We start from the raw sequence: 25,231 nt of genomic DNA, 5'->3' as shown, positions 1-25,231 counted from the left end.
TTCAAGGAAATTGTACATCTATATTCAAATCCTCTATGCTGTGGTAAGTTCCTGAACACGTCGTTCTAATTCAGGAACAGCTCGAAGCTGGAGATCGATATCTTCCTTTTCACTGTAAATAGCATTGAATTAGCCACGAAACGTCACCGAAATGAACTGTCATAACATTCTTACTCTTCAAGCTTTAGCCGACGCTCCCAATCCAAACCGGTAAAGATATAATTTCCCTGGCCGTCAAACTGGAGGATTTTCTTATGGTATTTCCACAAACTTCTCCTATGTGAGACAGTCATCAAAGTCACACCAAGCTTCTTTGCAGTCTCGTACATGACCTTCTCAATCTCTAGTGTTACCGAAGACGTGCATTCGTCCAAGATGGCGTATTTTGGTTTATGGTAGAACAACCGAGCCATGGCGATTCGTTGCTGGAGCCCACCAGACAGCACATCTCGCCACTCTTCCTCCGCATCCCAGCCACCAGGCCGGTCAACAACGGAAGAGATTTCGACTATAGATAAAATTTCAAAAAGATCTGAATCAGTAACTCCTTTCTTGTGCATTTCTTTGAGCCCGTCAGGATAAATAACCTGCTGTCGAAGCGTGCCGCGTGAAAGATATGGTCGCTGGGGAATGTAGAAGATGTCTTCGAAGGACGGCTTTTTCACCGTACCACCATATACAGGCCATAGCCCACCAAGGATACGGAACAGAGATGATTTTCCACACCCGTTGGGCCCAACAATAAGAAGGTGCTCTCCTGGGTGGACGGTGAAGGTGAGTTTTTCAACCAAAACATCTCCGTTGGGTGAAATTATAGGCACGTCCGTGAACTCGATGGAGTTACTTTCGACGATGGTTCCGCGCCTGCCAAGGACTGCAGCATTAGAGTCTGTTGATACCGAAGAAACCAACTTCTTCTGGAAACGGCCGGCAGTTATGTCGTCCATTACATCGAGAAGAGAGGCTACACGGGAGGTGTATCCAGCAAGCTGGGAAATCTCCTTGTATGAGAACATTACTCTTCCAAAGGCGTCAGAAGAGGAGAGAAGTATCCTTCTGTTAGTTACAAAGCCTATCATGGAATGTTAGCTACGGGAAAAGCAAGACGAAGTAATAGGGAGGTCCTTGACATACTTTCAGTCCTGTCTCCCATTGATGAGGTTATTTGGGTAGGAATTTTGAAAAAGACAGGGACACTGCATAGGATCAACCCCAGAGCACCCCAGAAGTACTTGATAACAAAGTCTTCCATGAATCCATGATAAAGTCTTCTCCGTAGGATCCGGTTAACATGTTTTATCAGAGTAAAGTACCCCTTGTCTAGAGTATCCCTCTCCGATTCATGGCCGTGATATAGGGCGACCTCCTCACTATAATCGATTAATCTCGTATGTTGGAAGCGGAACTCTCCTTCTAGCTTGGCTTCCTCGGCCACATATTTGCCGAAGGGCGGAGTGAGGGCCCTCATAGCGTTAGCAGATAGCTGCACCAGAAGCGCCATGATGAAAAGGCCCTCACCTCCCACATTCTTTGAAAGGGAGTAATTGTATATAGCCATGTCAAGAATGGGTTTGGCGAGGTTAGAGTATAGCTCTGCCAAGCTATTGGAGAATCGGGATATATCCACCGTGATGAGCTGGTCTGGATTCTTGATCCGGTCATCTAGCGCGGATAATGCATAAAAGTTCATGTTTGACAAGTACTGGTTATGGATGTACTCCGTTAGGCGTTTTCGGTACTGGAGCGCAAGCTGACATTGGTGGTACGAAAGCTACCGTTTTGAAGGACGAGTAAGCATTGAAGTCGAAAGCCGAATGGGGGGTAAAAACTCACCATTGAATTCGTGAAGGTGGCTGGTACCGCGACTGTCATCCACCACGCCAGAGCAAGGAGGAACTCCCTCCCTTTCCCCCTGACCAAGCTGCTAACAAGCTTTCCATCCAGTTCTGCGACATATAAGCTTAACAATGTCCTCAGAACTAGGAATATCGAATGGCTAATCAGCAGCCGGAGTTCCTTGCTCTTCCAACCAGGTATCACAATCTTCAGCAGTCGTAACAAATTCCGCAAGAACTCTCGATTCAGCCCAACTCTTTTCCTAGACTTGCTGCCCTCTTTGCCATTATTATCGCCGCCGGCAGCCGTTCCAGCGTCTCCGTCCAACTTTCGAGTCCCTGCCCTGTTTCCGGCATGTACCTCAGAGGCGGACTTTTGCTCGGCGATGGCGTTATGGATCCGTTTGGCGAGGGCGAGGAAGAGCGTCAGGTAAACGGCGCGTGATATGCCGGTGCGATGCTTCACATATTTCCTCGCGAGGAGGGAGACGGCATCTTTGATTGATCGTTCCAGCCCAACGACAGGTTGAGAGAGGACCGCCATGATGATTCTCTAGTGAGGGCCCGCAGCCCGCAAGCAGTAAACGCCTATGAAGCAAGTGTGTCTCTATGAGTTGAGATCAGCATGAACCTGGCATCCTGCGAGTTTCGCACTTCCAGCTCGAGCATATTCAACTTCAGCTTCCCCAAAAACTCCCAAGTTGCTCTGCTTTGTTCTTCTTCATCTTTTTGCTTGTTGAAATCCGTCGTTGGCAAAGCCGACGTCACATGACTGCGGTTGAGCCGCTTGACATGTGAAAAGGCGAGAAAAAACGCCGAAAAACGACGAAAAAATGGAAAAAAGATATCAAAAAAGAAGAAAAAGACAGGATGAATCTGATTCTTCGAGATACACGGTGGTAGATATTATTGTTTCCAACCAGACTTGCTCTCGCTTCGATATTCATAGAAGAGAGCCCTCCTTACCACATCCAAGCCGTCATCTCATAAATTCAAGAAGAGAGAAGAAGAACAAACTGTTTGAGTTCGAACTGCTGACTGCATAAACCTATCGGAACGGTTAAAAGGAAATGAAGATGCAAGAAAAAGAAAGACATAATCCAGTTACATGCATGTATACGCCCGTGGGAAAGCCATCCACGTCCTCGCTAAGCCAAAAACCATGTGCCATATGACGATGTAAATACACGGAGAGCAGACAATCATAAGGAAGCTCACAAGAAGGAAAGCGCAGGAAAGAAGAAGATATCTGAAAAAAATAGATTCGCTTGGGGAATATTTGAAGGGTAGGAGAATGATCAAAAAGAATACAAAAATATAGGCTGAGCAGGGCAGATAATGATCTTTCGCTTGGCCCGAGTTCAAGATGTTATACTTATTAAAAAAAGATAAGAGAAAAAAGAAAGCAGCGGAGGGTGAGCTTACCGCTCCCCGCTATCGCTAGTATGGAGGAGTGGAATTCAAGATGGGCATTCATGCACTGTCCGGATTTCTCAGGCCAGCATTGATAAGTGCAACGATATGGTTCTCCTTAAGCTCCGCAAACGCTTCAGGGTCTTGTTTCTGCAGGGCTAGCAGTTCCTCTAGATTCGATGGACCGTCCGGAAGTATAGTATGAGGAGGCGAAGATAGGCCTTCACTGTGAGGGTGTGCATGGGCATCCCCTCCCTGGAGAGCATGTAGTCGTTCCAGCTTTTCACGTAGAGCTTGGACCTGGACGGCGTCAGGGGGTGACTGGGAGATTGGCTTTTCGGGAGACTCCTGCTCCTGATCCGATTTTTTGCTGTTGTCACTCTCCTGACGGTTGAGTAGGGTATGGCTGAAATGATGGCTAAGACGATGCACTTTGCCTTCTTCAGAGGTCAGCGCACGGGAATGAAGAGAAGTATTCGAGCTTGCCCGCGAGAGACGAACGGCGTATCGATCTACATCCTCGTCTTCGCCATCAGCTTCAGCGGTTGCGTTGCCGTTGGTCGATAAATCAGGTGGTTCAAGGATAGAGGAGTCATTGATATTAGAGAGGTTGGGAGATCCTTCACTCGAGCGGGTTGAGGTCTCATCGGGGATGCGGGTATCCGGGAACTCGTCCTCAAAACGCTGGATCATTCGTTGCAGTGTCATGTCAAGGAAGTGGAGTCGGCCTGTGATAGGTTAGTTAGCGTTCTCCAAATGCAAGCCGTAAGAACAATACATACGGTAGTTTAGGTCATTGCCTGCCCGGTCCTCACGGACCAAAGCAGGCCGTAGCCGTAGTCGGATCTTCCTCGCAGAGTTGAGAAGATCCCTCGACATATCGCGAGGTTTCTTGGTCACGCGAACCTGGCTGAGGCGACGATATGGTGTGGAGGTACCGCTTGCGGTGGGGGATTGCTCCCCAACCGCGTCCTCTACCGGGGTATAATCAGAATTACCCAGGCAAATTCCCAAGGCCTTGACAACTCCCGTGCCACCAATAACATAGTCGTAATCAGATGTGACTTTTGAATCATCGATGTCCTCATTTGTATCGTCAGCATGGCCAACCAAATGCTCTAGGATATCAGGAACAGGAACATCCCTAACGGCGGGCTGGGAATCGATAGACGAAGATAGCTCCTCTTTCAGCTCTCCATACTGGAGGTTGCGGAGTGAATATGCGACTATCTGGGAAGCAAGTGCCTTGACGACCTCGTTATTCTCTGGTGTGGGGACGTCAATATCAATAGCAATAATATTCCGCGATATGCGGGCCGCTGACATAAATGACGCGTACAAAGCGCAAGCTTCTTCCTGAGCTTCGGGTGTATTTGCAGAAGCCAATTCCTGAATGGCCGGGTTCTCAAGGATATTGATATGACAGAGTTTAGGGCAGTCGGGCAGAATCTCAGCAAGGGCAATAGCATGCTCTGGCCCCAAACAGACGTCCGCGAGATGTATTCGTCTCAGTTCCTGCATCTGTGGGAGGTACCTCCGTAGAGTCCCCAAGGAGTCCGGCTGGGTGATGAACAACTCCCTGTTGTGAGACAAGTCGATGAAGCGAAAGTTAGGCAGCAAGTGCAACCCCTGCATAAGTGAACATAGCGTTTTAGGTGTCAAGGAACAGTCCGCCAAGCTTAGGGCAGTGAGAGGGAATGACTTCTCAATAGCAGATGAGAAAAGACCAATGTGGGCTTCTAGCTTGTTACCGCCCAAATCAAGTCCCTCGCATTTACCACCCTGGAAGTAGTTGATAACATATTCGAGTCCCTCCTTGGTGAGTTCATTATTAGCTAGGCCAAGTCGCCGTAGCCCGACAGTCCTAGCTGCTTCACATATCTTTTGCACGTCGTCGGTTGATGGTGAACATTCGCTGAGGACAAGCTCTTCAAGTTTTTCACCTCCGAATCGCTGGGCTAGTGCATTTGAAAATATTGTTCCAATATCGGGCATAGGTTTGGAGGACCGACTTATAGAAGACAATGGGCTATTGGTGGGTGGAGTTGGACGAGGGAACGGTATTCCAGACAGATCAATACCTTTGAGTGAGCGGGACATGTGTATGAAAAGGCTGATGTGTCGCCATCCTTCGGGGCCAATTTTTGAATTTCCTTTTAATGACAGCTTCTCTATAGCCCCATACCGGGTTTCTTTCGCTAATGCGTGATCGGTATGTCGGTGTTTTAGCTGCCTTGCCTGTTTTGCAGCTTCAATAGTCTTGGTAGCCAGTAACCCGCCAAGTATAACTCTGACTGCTTCGTCAGAGAGGCCGCAGTCTTGTAATATCAGTTTCCGAACGGGGACGATAGCAAGCCAATCGCTGAAAGTAATAATATCAGTAAGAGTCATGGGGAAACCAGTCAAGTCCAGGACGGCAACGGTGCCAGGGGACTCCGCCAAAATCGAGGACGGCGAAGAAATCTGTTCGACCAACTTTTTTAGCACGCCAGTTTCCCGAAGCTGACAGCATCGTCGATATATCCGTAGAGGGTCTGTTGTAGGCTGATCTTGACCGCGCGATGATCGACGGACAGAGCTTGTCTTGGAAGTATTACTACTTCCGCCCTCTAGATTGACTTGTAAGGGCACAGAACCATTTTCTTCTGCCTGCCGTCTCTTCTTCTCTTTCCGCTCCTTCCGTTCTTCTTCTGAACGCTTCTTCTTCTCCTGCTTCTTTGTGGGAGCTGGCTTAGATATCTCGTCATCCGGAGGAGACTCGGCGGCTTGCGTTGTGTCATTGACGGCAGGGGTATCCAAAGGTGGTGAGGAAGTTGGTGGCGGCGCATGGCCCATGGCACTCTTCAATGTTGACCCTTCTTCCGCCTCCGCTGTTTTGGGATCGAGTTTCTTCTTCGTACTCCTCTCGTCGTCTCCTTCTGACCTCCTGGCAGTCCCTGCAATCTCTACATCCACACAAAACGCCACGCGTCGCAGCTTTGCTTGGTTGAGTTCCGGAATCTTGCATCTGTCCCGATCCGCATCGATATTCATAACACGCCTTGGCCACACTCCGCCATTGGGAGCGTGGCTTGACGCCAGCTTACCTAGTCCGGCGCCTCCTGACGATGATAGTTTTCGGAACGCGGTATGGAAGAAGGAAGGGTGTCCGCTCTTCGGTGAGCCACTGGTAAAGGAGCTAGAACTTTCTGCCGATTTATCAGCATCTTTCGGCGAGAAGGCAGCACCAAATGGGTTTATTGTATCTGAAGCCTGCTGCTGTCTGCTGTTATTCGACGGCGATTCTCTCATATGGTTTTGCGACGGAGGAGTAGAGCCGGAAGTAAACTTGGAGCTTAGAGTAGAAATCCAGGAATTGCGCCGAGGCACAGGCTTTGGCGGTGTTGGTTTAACAGGCGTATTTGTACTGGCGGCCGTAGTTGGATTTGAACCTGCGAGTGCAGGTGCGCTTGAACTGGCACTTTGAGCTGGTGTCTGCTCCTGGTTTTGGCTCTGGCCCTGGCTTGGTGGAGAGAGCGATTGTTTGGCAGGCTCGTTCTCGGTGTTTCCTGAGAGTGATGGTAATGGTTTTGACAATGAAGACGCCAGCACTGGCTTCGTGGTTGAGGACGGAGTATGTCCGTTTGTAGCACTGTCAGTGGCGTCATTATGGGGAGAGCTGCCGTCGTCCACGAATTGCTGTTCATTTGGTTTCTGAGCAGGCCTTGAAGGTGCATTTTTGCCTCGACCGGCATTATCAGCTATACAACACCGTCAGAGATGACCTCATGCCGCATACCGACCAAAAAGAAAGAGCATGAACATACCCCGCTGCGAATGATGGAGCCAGCTCACGTCGACGGCCTCGGCACCACCGTCCATTATCAAACGAAAATATATAGAGATAAATAAAAAAAAGGAAGTAGCGAGATGTAGGAGACAAGAGCCCCAGCAACTCAAACGACCGTTCGACGTTGGTCCGCAAGCCTGCGCAGAATTACACAGGGAGGCGAGATATTTCGAAGTATACGCGATCGCTCTATCAAGAAGGAGCAAAGTGAATGTAGCAGCAGATAGAACCAAGCCAGGAACAACGATATCAAAAAAAAAAAAAAGACAATGACTGTGTGGTCTCGCAGGAAGAGGGTAATGATCGTGGCTGTGTGTATGGATGTATGTGATGCTCTGGATGGCGGATTCCCTCACAGCGGTTTCCGGCGTGAATCTTCCGTGGACAGTCGAGTGAGAGAGTGGCAGATCATTGTGAACGAGGAATGCCGATTGAAGCGTACAAAGGAACCTTTAGGGCGAAGATACCAGCGTGAAGAAGGGCCTCCCGTGCGAGTTTATGTATGTGACTGTGCTGCCCTTGTGTCCATCCTGTCTCTGGTTTCGAGGCAGAAGTACCTAATATATGTATCTTCTTCCCCCCAGCCAGGCCAGGATTACAAAGCGGCTGATGCGAAAAGTTTCCTGCTTTCTTCTTCTTCCTAGTCGACGGCAGTTAGCCTAAGTCAAATAACTTTTCGCTTCTCTTCTTGCTTTTTCTTCTCTCTCTGCTCTTGTGTGCTGCAGGATGCAGGTATGTATCTCTCTCTCTCTGGCTTGACGTCCCTTTTCTGTGGGGAGAGACGGGGTGCTCAGAAATGACGACGTCGAGCGGAGAGAAGGGGCCCCCTATAGCTGCCCTAACCCTGCCCTTAATTGCTCTAGAGGCAAACTTGGTTGCGGTCTTGGTTGATTCGGTGGGAAAAAGTCGAAGTTGTTCGGATGTCGTTGAAGTATCCACTTTGGGCAAGGGAGATCGCGTGATCTTCTCTCCTTTTTTTTCCCTTCTCTTTAGTGAAGACGAAGTTGATGAAGTTGATACACTGGACATTACACGGCCTGTTTTATGATGGCTACGACGATGGAATGGACGAGTTCACGCAAGCTCTTATTCTCCATGCTCCGGCCATAAATAAAGAAAATCATGTCATTATTCCATTCCGTCCGCCGGGTCATAAGAAGTAGCGCAAAACACCGTTAAAAAAGGAGAAAAAAAAAAAGAGATAAAAGGTTTAAAATACATTCAAACACCAGATGCATTTTTGTATTTTAGTAAGACACTTGCCTACAAGATGGTCAAGGGCGTAGAGTGTCGAAAGAAGAGGGTAAAAGAGAGAAGAGAGACGACCGTTTTAAGCCAGCTCGCGGATCTTGGCCTGGATTCGGGCTTCCTTCTCCTCCTTGGTGAGCTTGGCCTTCTTGTACTTCAAGCTCTCGGCCTTCCATTCGGCCTTGCTCTTCTTGGGGCCGGCATCCTCGTCCTTCTTGAAGGGGTCCTCGCGGATGGCGGCGTGGGCGTTGCTGTACATCTCCTCGAGCTCACCGGCATCGAGGTCGTTCTCGAGGTACTTGCAGAACTGGCTCTGGTAGCGCTCCTCGTCGTCGTCGGCAAGACCCTCCATGTACTCGGCCACGTGGCCACCGAAGATGTACTTACGGAGAGTCTCGGTGTCGAGCTCCTTGCTTTCGATGTCGTAGCCAGGGAAACGGTTCTCGGAGTGGGGGACGAAGATACCACCGTCAGAGGCACCCTTCATGGCAGCGAAGACACGGGCTCCGGTAGAGGTACGGTGGAGACCGACGTCGAGGACGGCCTTGAAGGGACGGCGGCTCCCCTCGTCGGTCTCGGCGGCCTCGGTCAGCGTGTACTCACCATCCGCCTCCTCAACACCAGTAAAGTCCTCGTCGAGACCAAGCTTCTTCAGGGTGCGGCGGGCCAGGAGGAGACCGGTGGCGTAGGCGGCAGACCAGTTGGTGAGGCCGTTCTTGATGCCGTAGCGCTTGAGCTCGTGGGAGTAGGCACAGGCGAGGACCTTGTCACCAGAGATCTCAGCGGTGACAATCTGGGTGATGATGTCCCGGTTGGTGAAGCGGACGACCAGACGGTACTTGGGCGAGTTGTACTTGTTCTTCGCCTGGGTGATCAGTCGCTTACGGGCATAGTAGTCGGTCTTGCCCTGACGACGGCGCTTGAACTTCGTCTGGAAGCGACTGTACTCCTATCGTCAGCCATCCATCCCGTTGTTTCTGCATCGTCTATAGGGGAAAAAACACTCACCTGAAGTATGGGCGATTCTTAACAAGCTTGGTGAAAGGCTGTAAAGATCGCGAGTCAGCAATTTGCGCTTCAGATATCGTCGTCTCCGAAGCATCTTGCAGGACTCCAGCGGGGCAAAAACCACCATTCGACGACGACGACTCAAGAGCCTCTACGGCAATCCAAAGCAGACACTTACCATCTTGCTGGCTGCTCACGACGACAAAAGGACGACCTCCTGTTGGTTGCTTGTTGATTGTTCGGCGGTTTTCGACGTGGTGGGAGAAGTTTTTATTTTTGTGCGCGAAAGTCGAATTTATTTGTGGGATTTTTTTTTTCGGTAAAATAGAAAGTTGGGTTGGCGACGACAAGGCATTTAAAGCATTTGATATAAAGCATTTAATATGAAGTACTCGATATAAAACATTTGATAAAAGCATTTGATATGAAGTATTCCCATACCGATCTATTATATACATTATGGTATATCGCGATGTCTTATAAGTACTGCTATACTATATACATCATGGCATCTACATCTACACATCTATAGCCTCGCCTTCTCGTCATCCAGCAGGTTCACTCCCGTCCGTCTCTCCAGCTCTCTCACGGCCTCCTGTGTGCGTCCCAGGTTGACCTTTATCGTCCCCATGCCAGCCTTCCTCGCCCACTTCAGGTTCACACCTATGTCGTCCAAAAACACCACCTCGTCCGGCCGTATAGGCTCCCCCCGTAGTCCCTTCATCCTCGCAGCGTCGTTAATCTCTTTCATCGCAAGCTCGTAGATCCTAGGATCCGGTTTGCGCAGCCCAGTATGTGCGCTGGAGATGAAGAAGTCGAAGAACCGCCTCACTTGTTTTTCTGCTGCAGACTTCCTGTCTAGCTTGGTGCTATCGTCCGGTATGATGGTCGTGTTTGACAGAGCGCCCATGACGAAGAGGCCGGCGTCCTTTAGTTTCTGCAGAGCAGGGAACATGTATGGATCCGGGTTTTGCGCGACTCGCATCATCTCCCAGAAGACATGCTCCGCGTCGACCTGTGGGAGCTCAGGAGTCTTCCCGTTCTCTTTCATAGTAGAAGGCTTCTCCTTCGTAGACAACTTTTCATTGAACTGCTCCCATAAGTGCTGATGGCGGAAGTCGCTGTTGAACGACTTGAACCAGGCTGCGTCCAGAGGGACTTCTCCTCGCTCCAGTCGGTGCCACGCCCCGTCCGGTGAGGTGTTCTGGATGCTGTAGTTGATCCATCCGATGGGTATCTTGTTGGCCTTTTCGTAGTCCAGTATCGCCTGGAATGGAGATATCACCTGTAGCCTTGTTAGCTGGGTTGTAAGCAGTAACAGCAGGAGAGACGTACGCAGACACCTCCAACGTCGAAGAGGAGAGCTCTCGGTCGTTTCTCCATCCCGCTTTGCCTTTGGCAGAGTAACCGGCCAGCGGTCTACACCAGCTCTTTTAAATGCACAAGTCTGTCTTATCCAGAATAACCGGGGATGAAACGGTTGGCAGAGAAGAAGCTTGGGTTGTGCCGAGGTCTGGCTTGGTGGAGATGTCAACGTCTCACAGTCTACAGCGACGGTCTACAGCGACGGTCTACAGCGACAGTCTTACGGTTAAGGGTCAAGAGATAGTATTCAGAGTCAAAGGTCATCGGTTCTCTCATTTCAAAGCCAGAAGCTCTCTTCGTCAATGGCCATAAAACAACTCATAAAAAGATAAAATCATTACATTAGGAGATCGGAACTAAGAAGAGAAGTTCATCAGCAGAGCTCCCACCGAGATTAACGCCGTGCCAGGGAAAAAGTTTTCTCTATCACCCCATGGGTATCTTCATAACCCCCTAACGCCTCCGGTCCTCCCCCTGGAGTAACCGGGAAAACAGAAGAGCAACAGAAAATCAGCCATCGCAGGTCCGTCCAGTCGAAGTACTACGCGGACGGAAGGGGAGAGCAACTAGGCTCCCAGGCTACTCGACGCCTGGGGGAGCATCCTTGAGGATCTCCCATCCCCACTCCTCCTCTGGCTTCTCCGGGTCCATTCCCAGAGCGTTGCGGTAAGCCCGCACCTCGTTCTGCAGCCCCGCCACGATGCGAAGAGGAAGCTCTTCCTCCTCACAGCGCAGACGGTAGGCTGTTCGGATCATCTCGGCGCACTTCATGGTCTGCGCGTGCCAGTAGTCGCGATCCAGACGTGATGCCAGGTGCGCATCTCGTTCGGCTTGCAGAAGATCGTTGTAGCGGCGCTTCTGAGAGAGGAAGTGGCCTTCGTTGTTGCAGCAGTAGTTGCGGATTTGCTCTACCATAGTGCCAACCGCATTCTCGTACTCGGCGATCAGCTTCATATTCTCAACCTGCTCGTGGCGGAGGGTCTCAACGCGGCTTTTTTCTCTAGCAAGGGCGCGTTCGAGCTCGGCAATACGTGTAGCTGTTTGAAACATGTTAGTTGTGCACCATTCAAATTATAACCAACGTAGCAGAGTGATTCATACCGGTGATCTCTCCATTGGCTTCCTGTAGACTTGGGGTGGTGCCTTCAGCTGCAGCACGACGCTATCCAAAACGTCAGTTAGTGCTTTTTCTTTTTTATATTTTGCCAGGTGACTAGGGCTTACCGCGATATCTTCAGCGCTCTTAATAATCCCGCTGGTCAAGTCACGGTTGTTCTTCAAGACCTCACTTAGTTCATTCACCATGGCATAGAGATGGTTAAGGTCCATCTGGTGTCCGGCGTTCATCGGGAAGGCGGCGTTCATTGCTGGCATGGCCGGAGTGCCATTATGCATGGCGGGGCTGGCGGGAGCAGAGTTGCTATGGCGGGGAGCAGACATGGCTGGAGGGTTGCCGGCCGTGTTGTTGGAGTTGCTCGACTCGAAGAAGTTTGTAAACAGGCCGGCAGTAGAGGGTCCACTGGTAGAGCTCGACGGAGCAGCAGTAGTGTTGTTCGCTATGCTTGGACTGCCTTGGCTGACAGACATGCTGAAAGCTGCAATAGCAGCGTTGATAGCGGAGAAGTCCTCGTCTTCCTCTTTGGGCTCAGAACCGGGGATAGGAGGCTGCTCTGAGCGTGGGATACCGAGTATCTTCTCGCGGAAGCTGATCAGGTCTTCGTTGGTGACTGAGGTCCTATTCCGGCGATGGCGGCTCGCAGGACGCCGTACAACGCGGGCGGGGCGACGGACAGCAGTGTCAGATAGAGATGCTGGAGGATTGACAGAAGAAACAGGTCAGATATCAGTCTATCTCGCGTGAAGATGCAGAAGATGAAGAAGATGTTTGCTGTTTATTTTCTTTCTTACCTTCATCTTCATCAAAAGGTGAGCGAAGGTTCCGGGACATGACTTCTTCCGTTCCGACAGAGTGACTGTCACGTGAATATCTAGATGTTCTCTTGCAAGGAGGAAGAAGAGAAGAAAACGGAGAAGCAGATGTAAAGTGGATGCAGATAGAACAAGCAGTAATGCTGCTGGAGAGAGTAGATGGTGGTGGATGTTGAAGTTGTTGAAGTTGGAGGATGTTTTTGTGGTTTCTGTGTTTATATAGTAACGGGCAGCAACGACTAAGCATGCTCTTACGCTCCTTCAACAGCACAATACAGAGAGAGCAGAGGACAGGATAGTAATATTTTTATCTTCAACAAATGAAGGTGGCAGTAGTTCTACCGTGATGGTCCTATTCTAGATACATTCAAGCTCTATCTCTGGTTATAAAGAGCAGAAGGAAAGCAACTTCTGAAACAGACCCTTTGCATCAAGGTCTATCTATATAGACCATTGGACTAGGGCCCCAGGCCGTGTCCTTTTTAAGGCCATACCCTTTCAATTCTCCTCCTTGGGGACGTGTTTATTCACCCATTATAGGCGGTGCCTGTATGCTTTCGGATGAACCCAAGTGGAAGGCACCCGGTTGTGTACCTCTTTATTAGGTACCGCTACGCACCCTTTCAAACCTGCAGTCTGACTTTGGCTCATTCAGACTATCGTATTTCTGCGGCAACAGCAGAGACCAATGGCATACGAGATCAGGTCATATCCAGCAACCTGGCTAGTTTTTCATCTGGGTCCATAACGGGTCCTGCCACTTGCTCAGAGCTGGAGCTGACGCTCTGGATTCGCCCAACTTTGCTTGCCACCTTGGCCAACAGCATTCTCATACGATCCAATTCTGCTCCAAGCTCGCCATCCCTCGTGGCAAGGTTAGGCTGGATGGTATTCAGCGGATCTTCGAACGGCTCCAGTAGGCCTTTGAGCCGCTTATATTGCAACAGCCGGTCCTCTCGTCTCTTGCGTTCCGCATCAAGCTTGATAAGTCGTTCCCGAAGTAGATCGTATCTTTTCACACATGATCACCAGTCATGAGTGCCTGCCCCTTGCATGCGTGCATATTGCGAGATACTTACCTAGATTTATCCTCCTCACTCATCCCCTCCTCAGGCCATTCATCCGGCAATCGAGAAATATTCCTTTGTTAAGCATAAGCCGCTGCATGTACACATACATGGTCCTGTCAAATGGTCTCTGAAACATACCTGGTATTCGTCAGGTCGGCACCCTTGTCGATGTCAAGTTGTCGAGCATTCTCTTCGCCGAGGTCAGGACCGATAGAGTTCCAGTAAAGACGCTCGATTTGCTGGGAGACATGGTGTATTGCCTGCGTCGAGAAGACAGTGCGGTTATGCTGCTTCAGTACCGTGTTCACTGCATTTTGATACCGTCAAAAATTAGGCCATAACCATGTAAGAAAGACAAAGAAGTCCGTCTTGATGCAAGAAGGGATGCATGAGTGAGAGGGCACGTATAACTGGAGCATGTAGGATTTATTTTTACATTTTTGTAACGCCTCGTTAATGAACTTGTCGCCAATATCGTCCTCGACTATAGGGCCGTACTCGCGCCAGTCGGGAGACGGCTCGAGTGGTGCAGAGAGCACGCGAACCTGGTCGCGAAGAAAGGCAAGCTTCGCCTCTGAGATGGTCCTTGTAGAGCTCATGTTGGAATTATGGAAGCAATGCTCTGCCCACCGTATCTATGGTATTAAAACTTCTCCAGCCGAATATTTCGTGAGTGATAGTATAGTCGTCGACTTCATATATAATAACGCGGACCCTGTTATTCGGCGAAGGTTCGCGGCTTTTGATTGGCCATGTCAACTTCATACATAACTTGCCCCTGAAACAATTATCTTCCTTCAACGATAGAGGGATGAGGACGCCTCAGAGGTTTACTACTGAGCTGTTCGTTAAGCTTGAATGTATGCAGTGTGATGAGAAAAATGCAACTTTAAGTAGGAGAGCTTTGAGAAATTATTATCAAGGGCCAATAATTACATGTCCACCACTTTGCCAGCGTATCTCGCTACGACTAGAGTATTGGAAGTCTATCTAACAGCTGACAAAAAGTCAATCCACCCTTGTCAGTATTGACTTGCGATGATTTCATGCTTGATTTGACCTTCGGGGCAGTTTTATGCCTTAACTTGGCCTGCTCTACGTGAGATTCGGGTTCACATGAGACTCTGATGTCCTGCGGGATAACTGGGAAGGTTAGCAAAGGATGGCTTGGAGAACTGGAGACCACCTCCGGCTCGATAACATAGGGTGATGTTCTTTGTTGTCAGTAGCACCGTCTGCATTGAATCAACTTGCTCCTCCATCGTTACTTGAGGGGGGAGGGTCGGCTGTAGCCTGGATCTGAGAATAAATGGAAAGAGCTTGGTCGTATGTTTCATGGGAGGTCCAGCCATCCCGGCCCATGATCCCTGATAAGGCGTCCCAGAAGTCCTGTACTTCATTCCAGCCTTCCCCATCCTCATAATGTTTACTAATTTCTTCTGGAGAGAAGTTGATAGGGCACTTATCCGGGCGACCCAATAAATCCCACTTCCTTCACGAAGCCTGTGTAAGCATAAAAGGTTAATATAAGTGGAAGGCCTCGCTTACTTTTGTATTCTTATCAAAGACTCTCGTAAGAGTAAGATGTCTCCATCCCACGTATTCCCTACAAATCGGACAGGGTCTGTCAACGTCTTGCCGTTTGGATATTGGAGCACCCTGCTTAAAATTGGGTTCTTTTCTGCTGTGTAGTTTTCATAGAGATATAACAGGATCGACTTGGTGACTTTGTCCTTCACGGCAGTTTGGGAATCTTTATCTAACTGCTTAAAGTTTTTAGGCAGCTCAAGGACCAAGTCGCCGTTATAATCAAGAAAATGTGGATGGCGGCCCTCTAGAAATAAGGGACCGGCGAATGTGCTTTGCCAGTCTATGATGCTAGTTATACGGCCGTTGTCGTCGACAAAAATATTAGGAGTGCGAAGGTCTGGATGCCATAAAAATGATCCCAAAATATCCTCATCCGATGGAATTAGATGAGGTGCAACAGACAGATATTTCTGGAGAAGAGAAATATGTTCAGCAGGGTTGTTCTGGCTGTGCGAAACAAATAATGGGTCATCTGGCGAACGGGAAGTTGCGTTCTTCCGAATCCAAGTTATCTCTCGGTTTGCCAAAGCTTGTATATATCCTAATGCAGAAGTCCCTATATGATGGTTAGTTCAGACCAGCAGCAGGAAAGGATGAAACCAACGTACAAGGTCCACGATCAACATTTAAACCACCTCGCCCTTTATCCCAGAATGCAGTGTCTACCATCGGCCCAACTGAAAATTGCCCGGCAATGTTATTTTTTTGGTCCTGCAACAATTTGTCTCCGGTGACTAGTGCAGGTTGAGATCCGGGGGGAGCATCTTTCTTATAGAAAAGACACCCATACCTGCTCAAGTTAGATACTACATGAAATCCCATCCCTAGGCCGTAAATATACATACCCGGAAAATTTCAATGATAACAGCTTGCGTTGAATGGCCACAATATCCTCCATTGTCTGGACCTTTTGCTCCAGGCCCATTTCAGTCCAAACGTCGGCGAGATTTCTTCCTGTGGCATGTTCCATGATAATGTACTCAGCCTCGACATAGTTTGTAGGATCAACCGCGGAATTCCATGCAAGGACTTCAGGGACTGGAACGTGGAGTACATTTCTTAACTGAAGAGCAACTGTCAGATCGAGGGAAGGCTCAACCAGCAAGATGAGAGTATTATAAACTACCCACAAAGTCCATTGTAGCAACCTCTGATGCCGTCGTCAAAGAAGCCGGCCCAGCATTCGGATTTGGAATTCGAGCAACAACGGCCCTCCCATCGTCCATGGTGAGCTTGAAAGATTTGTTGTAGGACCCTTCTCCCAGCTTTTCCATCCTGACACAGGATCCGGAGGAAGATAACTCTGAAGCAATTTTCTGTAACTCGAGTACATTGAATTCGCGGTACCTCTCTTCAAGCTGCTGCCTTTCATCCCAGACCCATCGTCCACTTGTGTATCTGAAGAAATCCTGAGTGTTCCCGACAATATTAGCCATCTGGGGCTGGAACTGCTGGTAGGAGTAGCATCGGTTTAAGAGAGGTGGTGACGGCCTAGTCTCTCTAAACAGTATAGGTAAAAGACTCTGGTATCGGTTAAAGATGCGTGCAACTTTAGCCATGATGACTGCATATATAATGAGGTATGCCGTTAAGACGAATTTCTGCTGGGGACGTCGATGATATCCAAGTAGTTAATGGTTCCTCGTTAATATTATACCATCAACGTTGCTCTCTAAATCGTTATATTATGCACTCTTTTAACGTGCCTAGGATGAACATGATTAGAGGCAGGTATCTACCGAGCTGGTCGGTATACAAGGGAAGGGAGAAAGAAAACCCTGGAACTCTTTGGATAATGTCAGAATCATGGGATGTACAGCGTCGCCATTGCGGCTTTTTGGTCACTACCCTGCGAGATGTACTTTTTACTGCTATATTTTCATGTCTAAGGCCTTAGTCTTGGACCTAGGCAAAGGCCATGGCTGTCTGAGAGTCAAGACCAAGCAACATCAAGTGCCGATTACCCGGTAAAAGAAGACAAGCACCTTCGTCACTCGCTGGGGACGAGGATGTCAGATCCACCAGCTGAGCAGAAGTGGATGAACGAGAAGACGATAAACGCACTCATGGTGAGAAGAGATGCTGTATTTATAATGTCCTTCGGCTGAGGTTCAGCTGTCGTGTATGCGATTGGCCGGTTGTGGAGCAAACGGTTCGTAAGTTGACGCCCTTGGATGGAGAATACCCTCAGGAGTGGAGACGACGGCGGAGCATGAAGGGAAGATTTCTCGTCCGTAAGAGCCGGTCGATATATAAAGACGAAAAGAGGGCTGCTGGTTTATTTATCTTTTTTCCATTGCTACTTCCTGTTGGCAGTCTGTGATTACATCTACGAAGACGAATGTTTCAGGAGCACATATCAATGTTTGACTTCGTTATGCGTTTCAGATATTCTTATGATTGCGTGCGTGAGTGTACATGATGTCTGGCGTGCGAGGAGATGGTGAGAAACGGGTGAGAAGGAGAAGGGCGACAAGGTGAGAGAAGGGAATATATGTATATCGAAGCTCGCTGATTCTAAGCTTTGATTAGGAACGGGCTGGTCGGATGGATTGAGGTGAGGACGAGGGAATGAAAAAGGTATCAAATACAAAGACACGAATGGCAATCTTTAAGGGTCCCATGAATGCGAAAAGGAAGAAGAAGAAAGAAAGATTAAAGGGAAATATGCAAGATGCAGCGAGGAAGCACACTACGCGATCCAGAACCATATCTTCTCGATGACGTTTCTTGGGATCTGCTCTGGCCACTCGACGGCGTCCATGGCGGCCTTGCCGGTGAAGATGTCAGCCTCGGCGGATGGAATCCATCTGGTTCTCTTGAAAACTTTCCAGAAGATGAGAAGACCGAAGTAGACGGCGATACCGATGTAGGCGGTGAAGAAGGACTGGAATTTAAAGGGTCTGAAGGTGTCGAAGCCGTTGAAGAAGATGATGATGGAGAAGAAGATGAGGGCGACCCAGGCGAGGTAAGGCTGGAATGGGGACTTAAGGATGAGAGTGTTGCGGTCGACACCCTGGGCCTGGAGGGCGGCGTGGAAGCGGATGTACGCAACCAGAACGCTGACCCAGTTGAAGAGGGAGGCAATGGTGGTGAGGTTCTGGAACCAGATGAAGACCTGAGCAGAGCCGGTGGTGGAGGCCATGAAGGTGAGGAGAGAGATGGAGGCAGTCACACCGACGGCATAGATTGGGACACCCCTGGATGGTGGGTCAGCACGGTTGCAAGGAACGGAAAAGACTAGGAAGAAGAGAGAGAGAGAAGGACTTACTGCTTGGTACAATGCAGGAGGAAACGGGGAGCCTGTCTGTTCTGGGCGAGGCCGTAGAGGTATCTGCTTCCGGTGTACAAGAAGGCGTTTCCGGAGGAGGTGGCGGAGGTGAGAATGACGGCGTTGATGATGGATGGAAGGACCGGGATAGAGGCACGCTGGATGGCAATGACCCATGGAGAGGCAGCCGCACCGGGGTCATTGTTCTTCTGGGCCGTGAGCAGGTTCTTGTCGTTGAATGGAACAAGCATGCCGAGGAAGAGAGCACCGAGGACATAGAAGAAGAGGATACGCCAGAAGACACGCTTGACGGCCTTTGGGATGTTCTTGCGCGGGTTCTCAGCCTCACCGGCAGCACAGGCGACAGACTCGACACCACCGAAGGAGAAGGCAGCGTTGACGAGGGTGGAGAAGAAACCGAGGAAGCGGCCTTTGTCGCCGGTGCCAAAGTACTGGTTCATCGCACCGGGGTTCTTCCAGTATCTGAATCCGATGCGGTCATGGGTAGGGCTGCCACCGAGGTCGATGACCAGGGCCAGGATAAGCAGGCCGACGATGGTGATGATCTTGATACTGGCGAAGATGAATTCGGCCTCACCGTAGACGGAGACGGCCCAGACGTTGAGGAAGACGATGATGACGATGACGAGACCGATCCATGCTGCGACGTTGATGTCCCGCGCACCGGGCCAGTACTGGATGATGACGGCGGCGGCAGAGATCTCGACACAGAGAGTGATCGAACATTGATACCAGAGCTGCAGAGCTGTCAGTAAAGCCTTGGTTTCCCTTGCGCAGAAAAGTTCAACCAAGTGGACTGCTTACGTTCCAACCGACGGCGAAACCGACAGAGTCGTCGACGTATCTGGCGCAGAATTGCGGGATCGCACCGGGGAGCGGAAGCCAGGTAGCCATTTCACCAAGGGACATCATCTGGACATACAGATTAGCAAACCCGCATCTTGAGCTCCAATTGGGAGTTGCATCGCCAAACATACCATTGCGAAGATGGCGAGACCAACGAAGGTGTAGCCGATGAGCAGAGAGAGCGGACCACCCTGGGTGAGAGCTCGTCCGATACCCAGGAAGAGACCAGTGCCGATAGTTCCACCGAGAGCGATGAACTGGATGTGTCGAGATTTCAATCTAGTAGTCAGTTAGCCAACGATATATCGCAAGAGAGAGAGAGGGAGGGAAGTTCGAGTTTGGTCGATGGCCTACCCTCTGGAGACATAACCGTATCGTTCGGCAGCTTCAGCATCGCCGTACAGGTCAGCAGCCTCTCCGTACGCGGCATTCTTGACATCGACGGCCTTGTGAGGGTGATGGTCGTAGGCCGGAGCCATCTCCGTCTTCTCGTCCATGGCCTTCTCCGTGGCTACCAGTTTGTGTGACGACTTGTATCAGCAGACAAGAGCAGGTATCCCCTGGGTGAGCGGGAGAGGGGAGAGAGTGGAAGAGACAAGGGATAGGAGAGAAGAAATACAAGAGCTGTCGCAAGGGAAGAAAGAGAAGAGAAGAGAGGGAAGAAGAAGAAGAAAAGCCAGCTGTGGATATATACATACATATATATATATCTGTGTCGATACGGCGTACATATACATTGTATCTTCTCCTCCTTCAACGACTCCCAAACCCCGGCGCAGGCTAACTGCGTACACCCTAGTCAACCTTCCGCCCTTCCTTTTTTTTTTCTATCAGAAATATTAAAAACCTGCATATTAACTCTCGAGCCATCCCTAGTACGGTCCATCCCCGGACTTCACCTTTGGCTGTTGAGGGGAGATGGTGCTGCCGCTGTTGCTTCCTCCCTCCCTCTCCACAGAGCTCTCCCCCAAGATCCAACCACTAACCAGCGTTCGACAAACCAGGGATCAAGCCTTTTTTTTTTTTACAGGGCCTGGTACATCACAGTACAGCACGCTAGATGCATCCCTTGCTTCCATCCAATTTTAAAACAGCTTGTGGGGAATATCCCGTTGCTTTTTCCTTTCCTCTCCATTAGGCGGGCTAAGGAAGCATACGAAAAGAAACAATAGGGAAAAAATAAAATAAAAGAGAGCGAGATGGGTGGGAAGGGCAAGCCAGGCCAGCCAACCAGCAGGCGCAGAGAAGAGCTGACGATACGAAGGGAGATGAAGGATGGCAAAAGGGGACGAAGAGATGCTCAGCCAGACAAGGAAAAAGAAGAAGGGCAAAAAACCAAGCTGACGCCACTGCAAAAGCCATTCGGGGTGAGCTTGGTTCACAAAGGCGTTCGAGGTCCTGCGACGGCGTACTATTTACGCATCAATAATGATTCGATGGCTTTGTGATGTCGATGCTGGGTTAATATCACCGTCGCACTACGCCGCGCGCCAGCAGCTCGCGCAGCGTTACATAGCAAGTTTCCCCCCAAGTTTCCCCCCAAGAACCCAAGAAAGCGCCAAGCTGCGTTCTCAACCCCCAGGCTATCAGCAAGCATCGAGCAAGCATCCCGCGACTTGTCAAACCCATCGGTGGCCGGTGAACATCTGACGTGTTGACCCAGTTCTCTGAAGCGAGAGGGTGTCGTGAAGCGAGCCTCCTCCGTCCCTGAGAACAGGCCAGTCATTAACCTCAACAGACTTACACTCTATCCGGAAGTATTAAATCATGATACTAGATGGAATACCCGTGACTTTGTCTCCTGGAAAGATAAAAAAGACTCTCCCCCCCAGGAATGCACATAATCTCCCGCCGTCAAGGTTCTGGCTGGGAGAGATGGAGGAAAAAAGAAAAAAAAAGAAAAGAACAACTCAACATCCCTTCAACAACGACCAGCCAGGCGGATATCAGTTTATTTCTCCTGCCACCTTGTCGACCGGGGGGTGGGAGCAGATGGGTATCAGCGGGTAAAGAGTCCACCCAAGAGGCTCGAAAGAGCACGCGAGGCGCATCACCTTCCCGCCCAACCCATCCAAACCGTCTTCTGGAAGGACCAGCGAGATCTCTGCATATACTCCAACATCCATACAGCGTACTTACATAGTACGCCCATTTTACTCTGACCCCCCGGCCACTCTCGGCCGTTCTCCTGTCATCGCCAACCCTTCTCGTCCTATCAACCCTTCCCATCCCATCACCTTCCACATCAACCATCGCCCGGCGCAGATTGCCCGAACAGGGAATATTCTGGAAATCACACTAGTCTGGGGCAAGGAAATGGTTGAGCGATTTTGTTCTTCTCTTTCTCTTTTGCCTTTTGGGCTCGGTCGTCCCCGCCGCTTCGCCAACTTGACATCTGCTTGGCCCGTAGATCTGGCTAAGTCTACAACTTGTATACGTGCGCGTGGCTAAGTACCCGGCGGAGATACCCGACCATTGTCGTTCTCTATCTCTCTCCCGGATAAGTACTACACTATGTATACATATACGTATGGTAACCCTATGAGTATATTATCCTGCTATATCGACCTGGACGGATAGCTCTTCCCTCTCCCCCATCCGCCCCAGTCTCAGCCTGGGGTTACGTCCGCTAGTCTTATCATCCTGTAACATGGGTTCCTCTCCCTTTTATGAAGATAATCCATATGCTTAGCAGGCCATGATATTACCCGTAAGTTCGTTCCCTCCGATCTTGGCTTGCGTCCTGCTGCTTCTGGAAGGGTTCAGGGAGTTACGTAAACTTATCTTGCATCCTACATAGTATGCTCCGTACATACGCTAGGTATCTCTACCTATAATACGCCGTACATATAATGTACCCTCTATAACTCTCCATCTCCATCTGCATCTGCATCTCTTTTCTTCGTTTCTTCCGTCGAACCTTGTTTATATAAGTGGGTACGGCGTATTCTAGTGGTAATTTATCATCGTACTGTAGTGGTAATATATGTAACAGGTGATACACCGGAAAGTCACATGCCATCCTATTACATAAGACCCTCGTATCTGGTGGGGGACGCGGGGGATTCGCAGGTAGTGGTATGAAGTACATTGCGAGTAGGGAGGAGAGCAGTAGGAGAGAGTAAGTCGCAGAGACAGCAGAGTAGACACGAAGATGAAGGGTATAGCATATGTATGTATGTATGTATATATATATCTTCTCCATCCAGAGTATCTTCGTAGTGTATGGATACCTCCAGGATGGAAGATATCGCGGAGTCCCCGCAAAAAACTCCCCAGACTGCAGTTCGGCTCCATCAACTCCAGTCCTCCCTCCTTGCTCCCTCCTTCTTCTCCATGCCATCGCCCATCTTCCAACATCTAATTCCAACGACTCGTCCTCGCTTCGCTCGATCGACTAAGACTGTCAAACGAAGAAGCTGTCAAAAGGCGTGGAAAACTGGAAGCTTAATGCTTCTAATTATATCCTTCAGCTTCTTCTCCTTTTCTTTTTCTTATCCTGAGGGTGATAAAATTCCCCTAGTGTAACGGGCCCTGTCGCCACAGCTATATTAGAATGTCATTTACCCTGTACAGAGAACGGGCACAGGACAGCCGATTCGATAGCGTGGCCCTCTTGCTTGCATGTAAAGAAAAAAAAGTAAAAGCCATGTTCGCGGTCGCCATCGCCATCACGACCAAAAGGCCATGCGAATCTTTGCCATGCGCATGTCTTGCTTCTTTCTTGTCGTTCGTCTTGGGCTCCTTTTTCTTTTGCCCTCTCCTTCGTGCCCATTTTTATATCACGTGATGAATATAACCATTTAACACGTGATGTTACTTACATAAGCATGAGCCCCAGCTCACTTTCTTGTATACATAGAATAGAATACATCAAGAGAAGAAGCAGTCACTGGAAGAGCTTCCTTATTATATTCCCATCACCGTGGCTGGACAGAGAAGGGTTCTGATCAGATTACATCTACCTCACCGTGGCGGTGGGCAGGTATACCATTACCCCCTCGATATACTTATAATAATTGGTTAGTTGTGGAGGATCTTTGTAGATGACAATGAAGATGGTTTGTTATCCTTCCCCAACCCCCAGTAAACAAATAGTCTAAATAAACCGTCTAATACAAATTAAGGCACGGCGATTCTCTCAACCTGAAGATGCCTAGACTGCTTTGAAAAGTTGGGTACTTTGCAGCGCTCTGGATGCAACCAGGCAAGCACTCCCTGCCAACAAGGAAGCACCCCCGTATTCAGTTGCCGAAAGGAAACCGTGCCTCGTTGCAAGTTCGCCCGCTATGGGTGACCCAATAAGGCTCCTGGTCATGTTATCAGCAACAAGCTTCATCATGTGTGCAACAGAGGAGTTGCAACTTACGCGATGGAGCATACTCCCAAAACTGCTCCCATGGCTGCACCATATGTAGCTGGATCAACAAGTTGGGTAGCACAAGCCCCCTGTATACTAATAATAGCCTGTTCAAGCAGTTTGGTTAGCCTGTTAGTGCAACGCGGACGGGAAACGGGCAAACATACCCCGGACGCAAACCCATATGCCGCCGCAATGACCATCAGTCCACCCAGCGACGTTGCCGCTGTTATACAACAACAGATGATCCCAGAGAATAGCGTGGCCAGAATCAGGGTATTAAATTTACCGTACCTGTCGGCCCAGAATCCAGGAAGCAGGCGGCCAAACAAACTGGTCGCGTTGGTAACGGAGATCAAGTAGAATGAAGTCTCAGGGTCCTTTCCTAGGTGTATAGAATAGGACGTGATAAAATAGAATGGGACAAATAGTCCCATCGAGGCAAAAAACAGAGCGGCAGCTAGGAGGCCAAACGCCAATGTTTTCATTGCTTTGATGTTCGGTTTCGGTTTCTTTTCTCTTTTCTTCTGTGGAAGGCGGACGGTGAGGCAGCCAATTACCAAGAGAGGCATCATGATAAATCCCGCGATGCGCATCGTCCATGGAAAACCAACTTCCACGAGAAGTCGACGAAGGGCAATTGGCCAGACCACACCGCCTATCGAAGACCCGCCAACGGTGATTCCTAATGCTAGTGCTCTGTGCTTCACGAAATAAAGTGATGTGGTGGCATAACTCGGTAAGAAGAGGCCCGCTACCCCTAAACCAAAGAGCAATCCTTGTGCGAGGAAGAACTGGTAGTATTCTCGACAAAGAGACGTCATGAATATTCCAAGCAGTGCCATGACGGTTCCCCCTCTTAGTAGCCACTGTAGCCAACCCTCAAGCATAAGCCATTGTCCTCATGGAGATAGTAGGGGTTACACTGACCGTAGGACCGTAGAGATCACTTAGTATCCCCGTGACCAGAGCTCCTGAAAACATGCAGAATACATTGAACGACCCAAACCATGATATTTCAGATAGGGATTTATCATGGAAAAAGGTTTTGGAGTAGAACTCTTCAAATACACCAAAAGCGTTGACAAAGCCAACCGTACAGAATAGGATACATGTTGTACCAATAAGCGTAAGAACCGCACGACAACTAGACGAAGGCTTAGTAGGGTAATTCTCTCATAGTTAAGGGTATCATCACTCACTGCCATTCTGATTCTTGAGCTGATTTAGTTATCGTCTCCTCGCTCAAGGCATCGTGCCTTTTTTCTGGATCACCGGAAGACGATACCCCTGCCATCTCTTTTCACTTGCAAGAAACAATAAGACGAGAGATAAGTTAAACACGCTGTGATCGATAGTTGGGTAGCCTGTCAAAAATGGAATGTAGGGGTATAAAGAGTCCTTCGACGACCTTTTATACTCACTCTCCATCTTCGCCCATGCTCA

At 49.4% G+C, this 25,231-nt stretch overlaps 10 protein-coding genes across 10 annotated transcripts; all 10 read right to left on the bottom strand.

Moving 5' to 3' along the window:
* Positions 1–33: 33 nt before the first annotated feature.
* MCYG_07055 (adrenoleukodystrophy protein) lies at positions 34–2,379 on the bottom strand (the record flags this gene model as incomplete). Its single annotated transcript, XM_002845045.1, has 4 exons — positions 34–112; positions 175–1,072; positions 1,135–1,750; positions 1,834–2,379. The coding sequence occupies 4 exons, from the start codon at positions 2,377–2,379 to the stop codon at positions 34–36; spliced, it is 2,139 nt and encodes a 712-aa protein (XP_002845091.1).
* Positions 2,380–3,308: 929 nt separating this feature from the next.
* On the bottom strand, positions 3,309–7,109 carry MCYG_07054 (conserved hypothetical protein; the record flags this gene model as incomplete). The annotated part of the gene is made up of 3 exons (XM_002845044.1): positions 3,309–3,976; positions 4,031–6,988; positions 7,055–7,109. The coding sequence occupies 3 exons, from the start codon at positions 7,107–7,109 to the stop codon at positions 3,309–3,311; spliced, it is 3,681 nt and encodes a 1,226-aa protein (XP_002845090.1).
* A 1,298-nt stretch (positions 7,110–8,407) lies between these two features.
* On the bottom strand, positions 8,408–9,514 carry MCYG_07053 (60S ribosomal protein L5; the record flags this gene model as incomplete). The annotated part of the gene is made up of 3 exons (XM_002845043.1): positions 8,408–9,266; positions 9,334–9,484; positions 9,508–9,514. 3 exons carry the CDS (start codon positions 9,512–9,514, stop codon positions 8,408–8,410), a joined length of 1,017 nt encoding a protein of 338 aa, XP_002845089.1.
* A 345-nt stretch (positions 9,515–9,859) lies between these two features.
* Positions 9,860–10,716, bottom strand: MCYG_07052 (epoxide hydrolase 2; the record flags this gene model as incomplete). Its single annotated transcript, XM_002845042.1, has 2 exons — positions 9,860–10,618; positions 10,669–10,716. 2 exons carry the CDS (start codon positions 10,714–10,716, stop codon positions 9,860–9,862), a joined length of 807 nt encoding a protein of 268 aa, XP_002845088.1.
* A 561-nt stretch (positions 10,717–11,277) lies between these two features.
* MCYG_07051 (conserved hypothetical protein) lies at positions 11,278–12,646 on the bottom strand (the record flags this gene model as incomplete). Its single annotated transcript, XM_002845041.1, has 4 exons — positions 11,278–11,735; positions 11,800–11,860; positions 11,923–12,509; positions 12,607–12,646. 4 exons carry the CDS (start codon positions 12,644–12,646, stop codon positions 11,278–11,280), a joined length of 1,146 nt encoding a protein of 381 aa, XP_002845087.1.
* A 682-nt stretch (positions 12,647–13,328) lies between these two features.
* On the bottom strand, positions 13,329–14,296 carry MCYG_07050 (conserved hypothetical protein; the record flags this gene model as incomplete). The annotated part of the gene is made up of 4 exons (XM_002845040.1): positions 13,329–13,638; positions 13,707–13,769; positions 13,836–14,004; positions 14,134–14,296. The coding sequence occupies 4 exons, from the start codon at positions 14,294–14,296 to the stop codon at positions 13,329–13,331; spliced, it is 705 nt and encodes a 234-aa protein (XP_002845086.1).
* Positions 14,297–14,942: 646 nt separating this feature from the next.
* On the bottom strand, positions 14,943–16,846 carry MCYG_07049 (phosphotransferase family protein; the record flags this gene model as incomplete). The annotated part of the gene is made up of 5 exons (XM_002845039.1): positions 14,943–15,189; positions 15,246–15,843; positions 15,896–16,077; positions 16,133–16,350; positions 16,418–16,846. The coding sequence occupies 5 exons, from the start codon at positions 16,844–16,846 to the stop codon at positions 14,943–14,945; spliced, it is 1,674 nt and encodes a 557-aa protein (XP_002845085.1).
* Positions 16,847–17,979: 1,133 nt separating this feature from the next.
* Positions 17,980–19,922, bottom strand: MCYG_07048 (amino acid transporter; the record flags this gene model as incomplete). Its single annotated transcript, XM_002845038.1, has 5 exons — positions 17,980–18,487; positions 18,559–19,316; positions 19,384–19,491; positions 19,557–19,704; positions 19,780–19,922. 5 exons carry the CDS (start codon positions 19,920–19,922, stop codon positions 17,980–17,982), a joined length of 1,665 nt encoding a protein of 554 aa, XP_002845084.1.
* A 2,799-nt stretch (positions 19,923–22,721) lies between these two features.
* On the bottom strand, positions 22,722–23,200 carry MCYG_07047 (uncharacterized protein; the record flags this gene model as incomplete). Its single annotated transcript, XM_002845037.1, has 2 exons — positions 22,722–22,822; positions 22,993–23,200. The coding sequence occupies 2 exons, from the start codon at positions 23,198–23,200 to the stop codon at positions 22,722–22,724; spliced, it is 309 nt and encodes a 102-aa protein (XP_002845083.1).
* A 381-nt stretch (positions 23,201–23,581) lies between these two features.
* MCYG_07046 (conserved hypothetical protein) lies at positions 23,582–25,082 on the bottom strand (the record flags this gene model as incomplete). The annotated part of the gene is made up of 5 exons (XM_002845036.1): positions 23,582–23,735; positions 23,795–23,892; positions 23,953–24,654; positions 24,716–24,932; positions 24,988–25,082. The coding sequence occupies 5 exons, from the start codon at positions 25,080–25,082 to the stop codon at positions 23,582–23,584; spliced, it is 1,266 nt and encodes a 421-aa protein (XP_002845082.1).
* Positions 25,083–25,231: the final 149 nt, after the last annotated feature.

This window comes from Microsporum canis, genomic scaffold (assembly GCF_000151145.1).
Source record: "Microsporum canis CBS 113480 supercont1.6 genomic scaffold, whole genome shotgun sequence".
Classification (NCBI taxonomy): Eukaryota; Fungi; Ascomycota; class Eurotiomycetes; order Onygenales; family Arthrodermataceae; genus Microsporum; species Microsporum canis.
The sequence above is the reverse complement of the archived record's forward strand: the minus strand, read 5'-3'. Positions and strand labels throughout refer to the sequence as shown.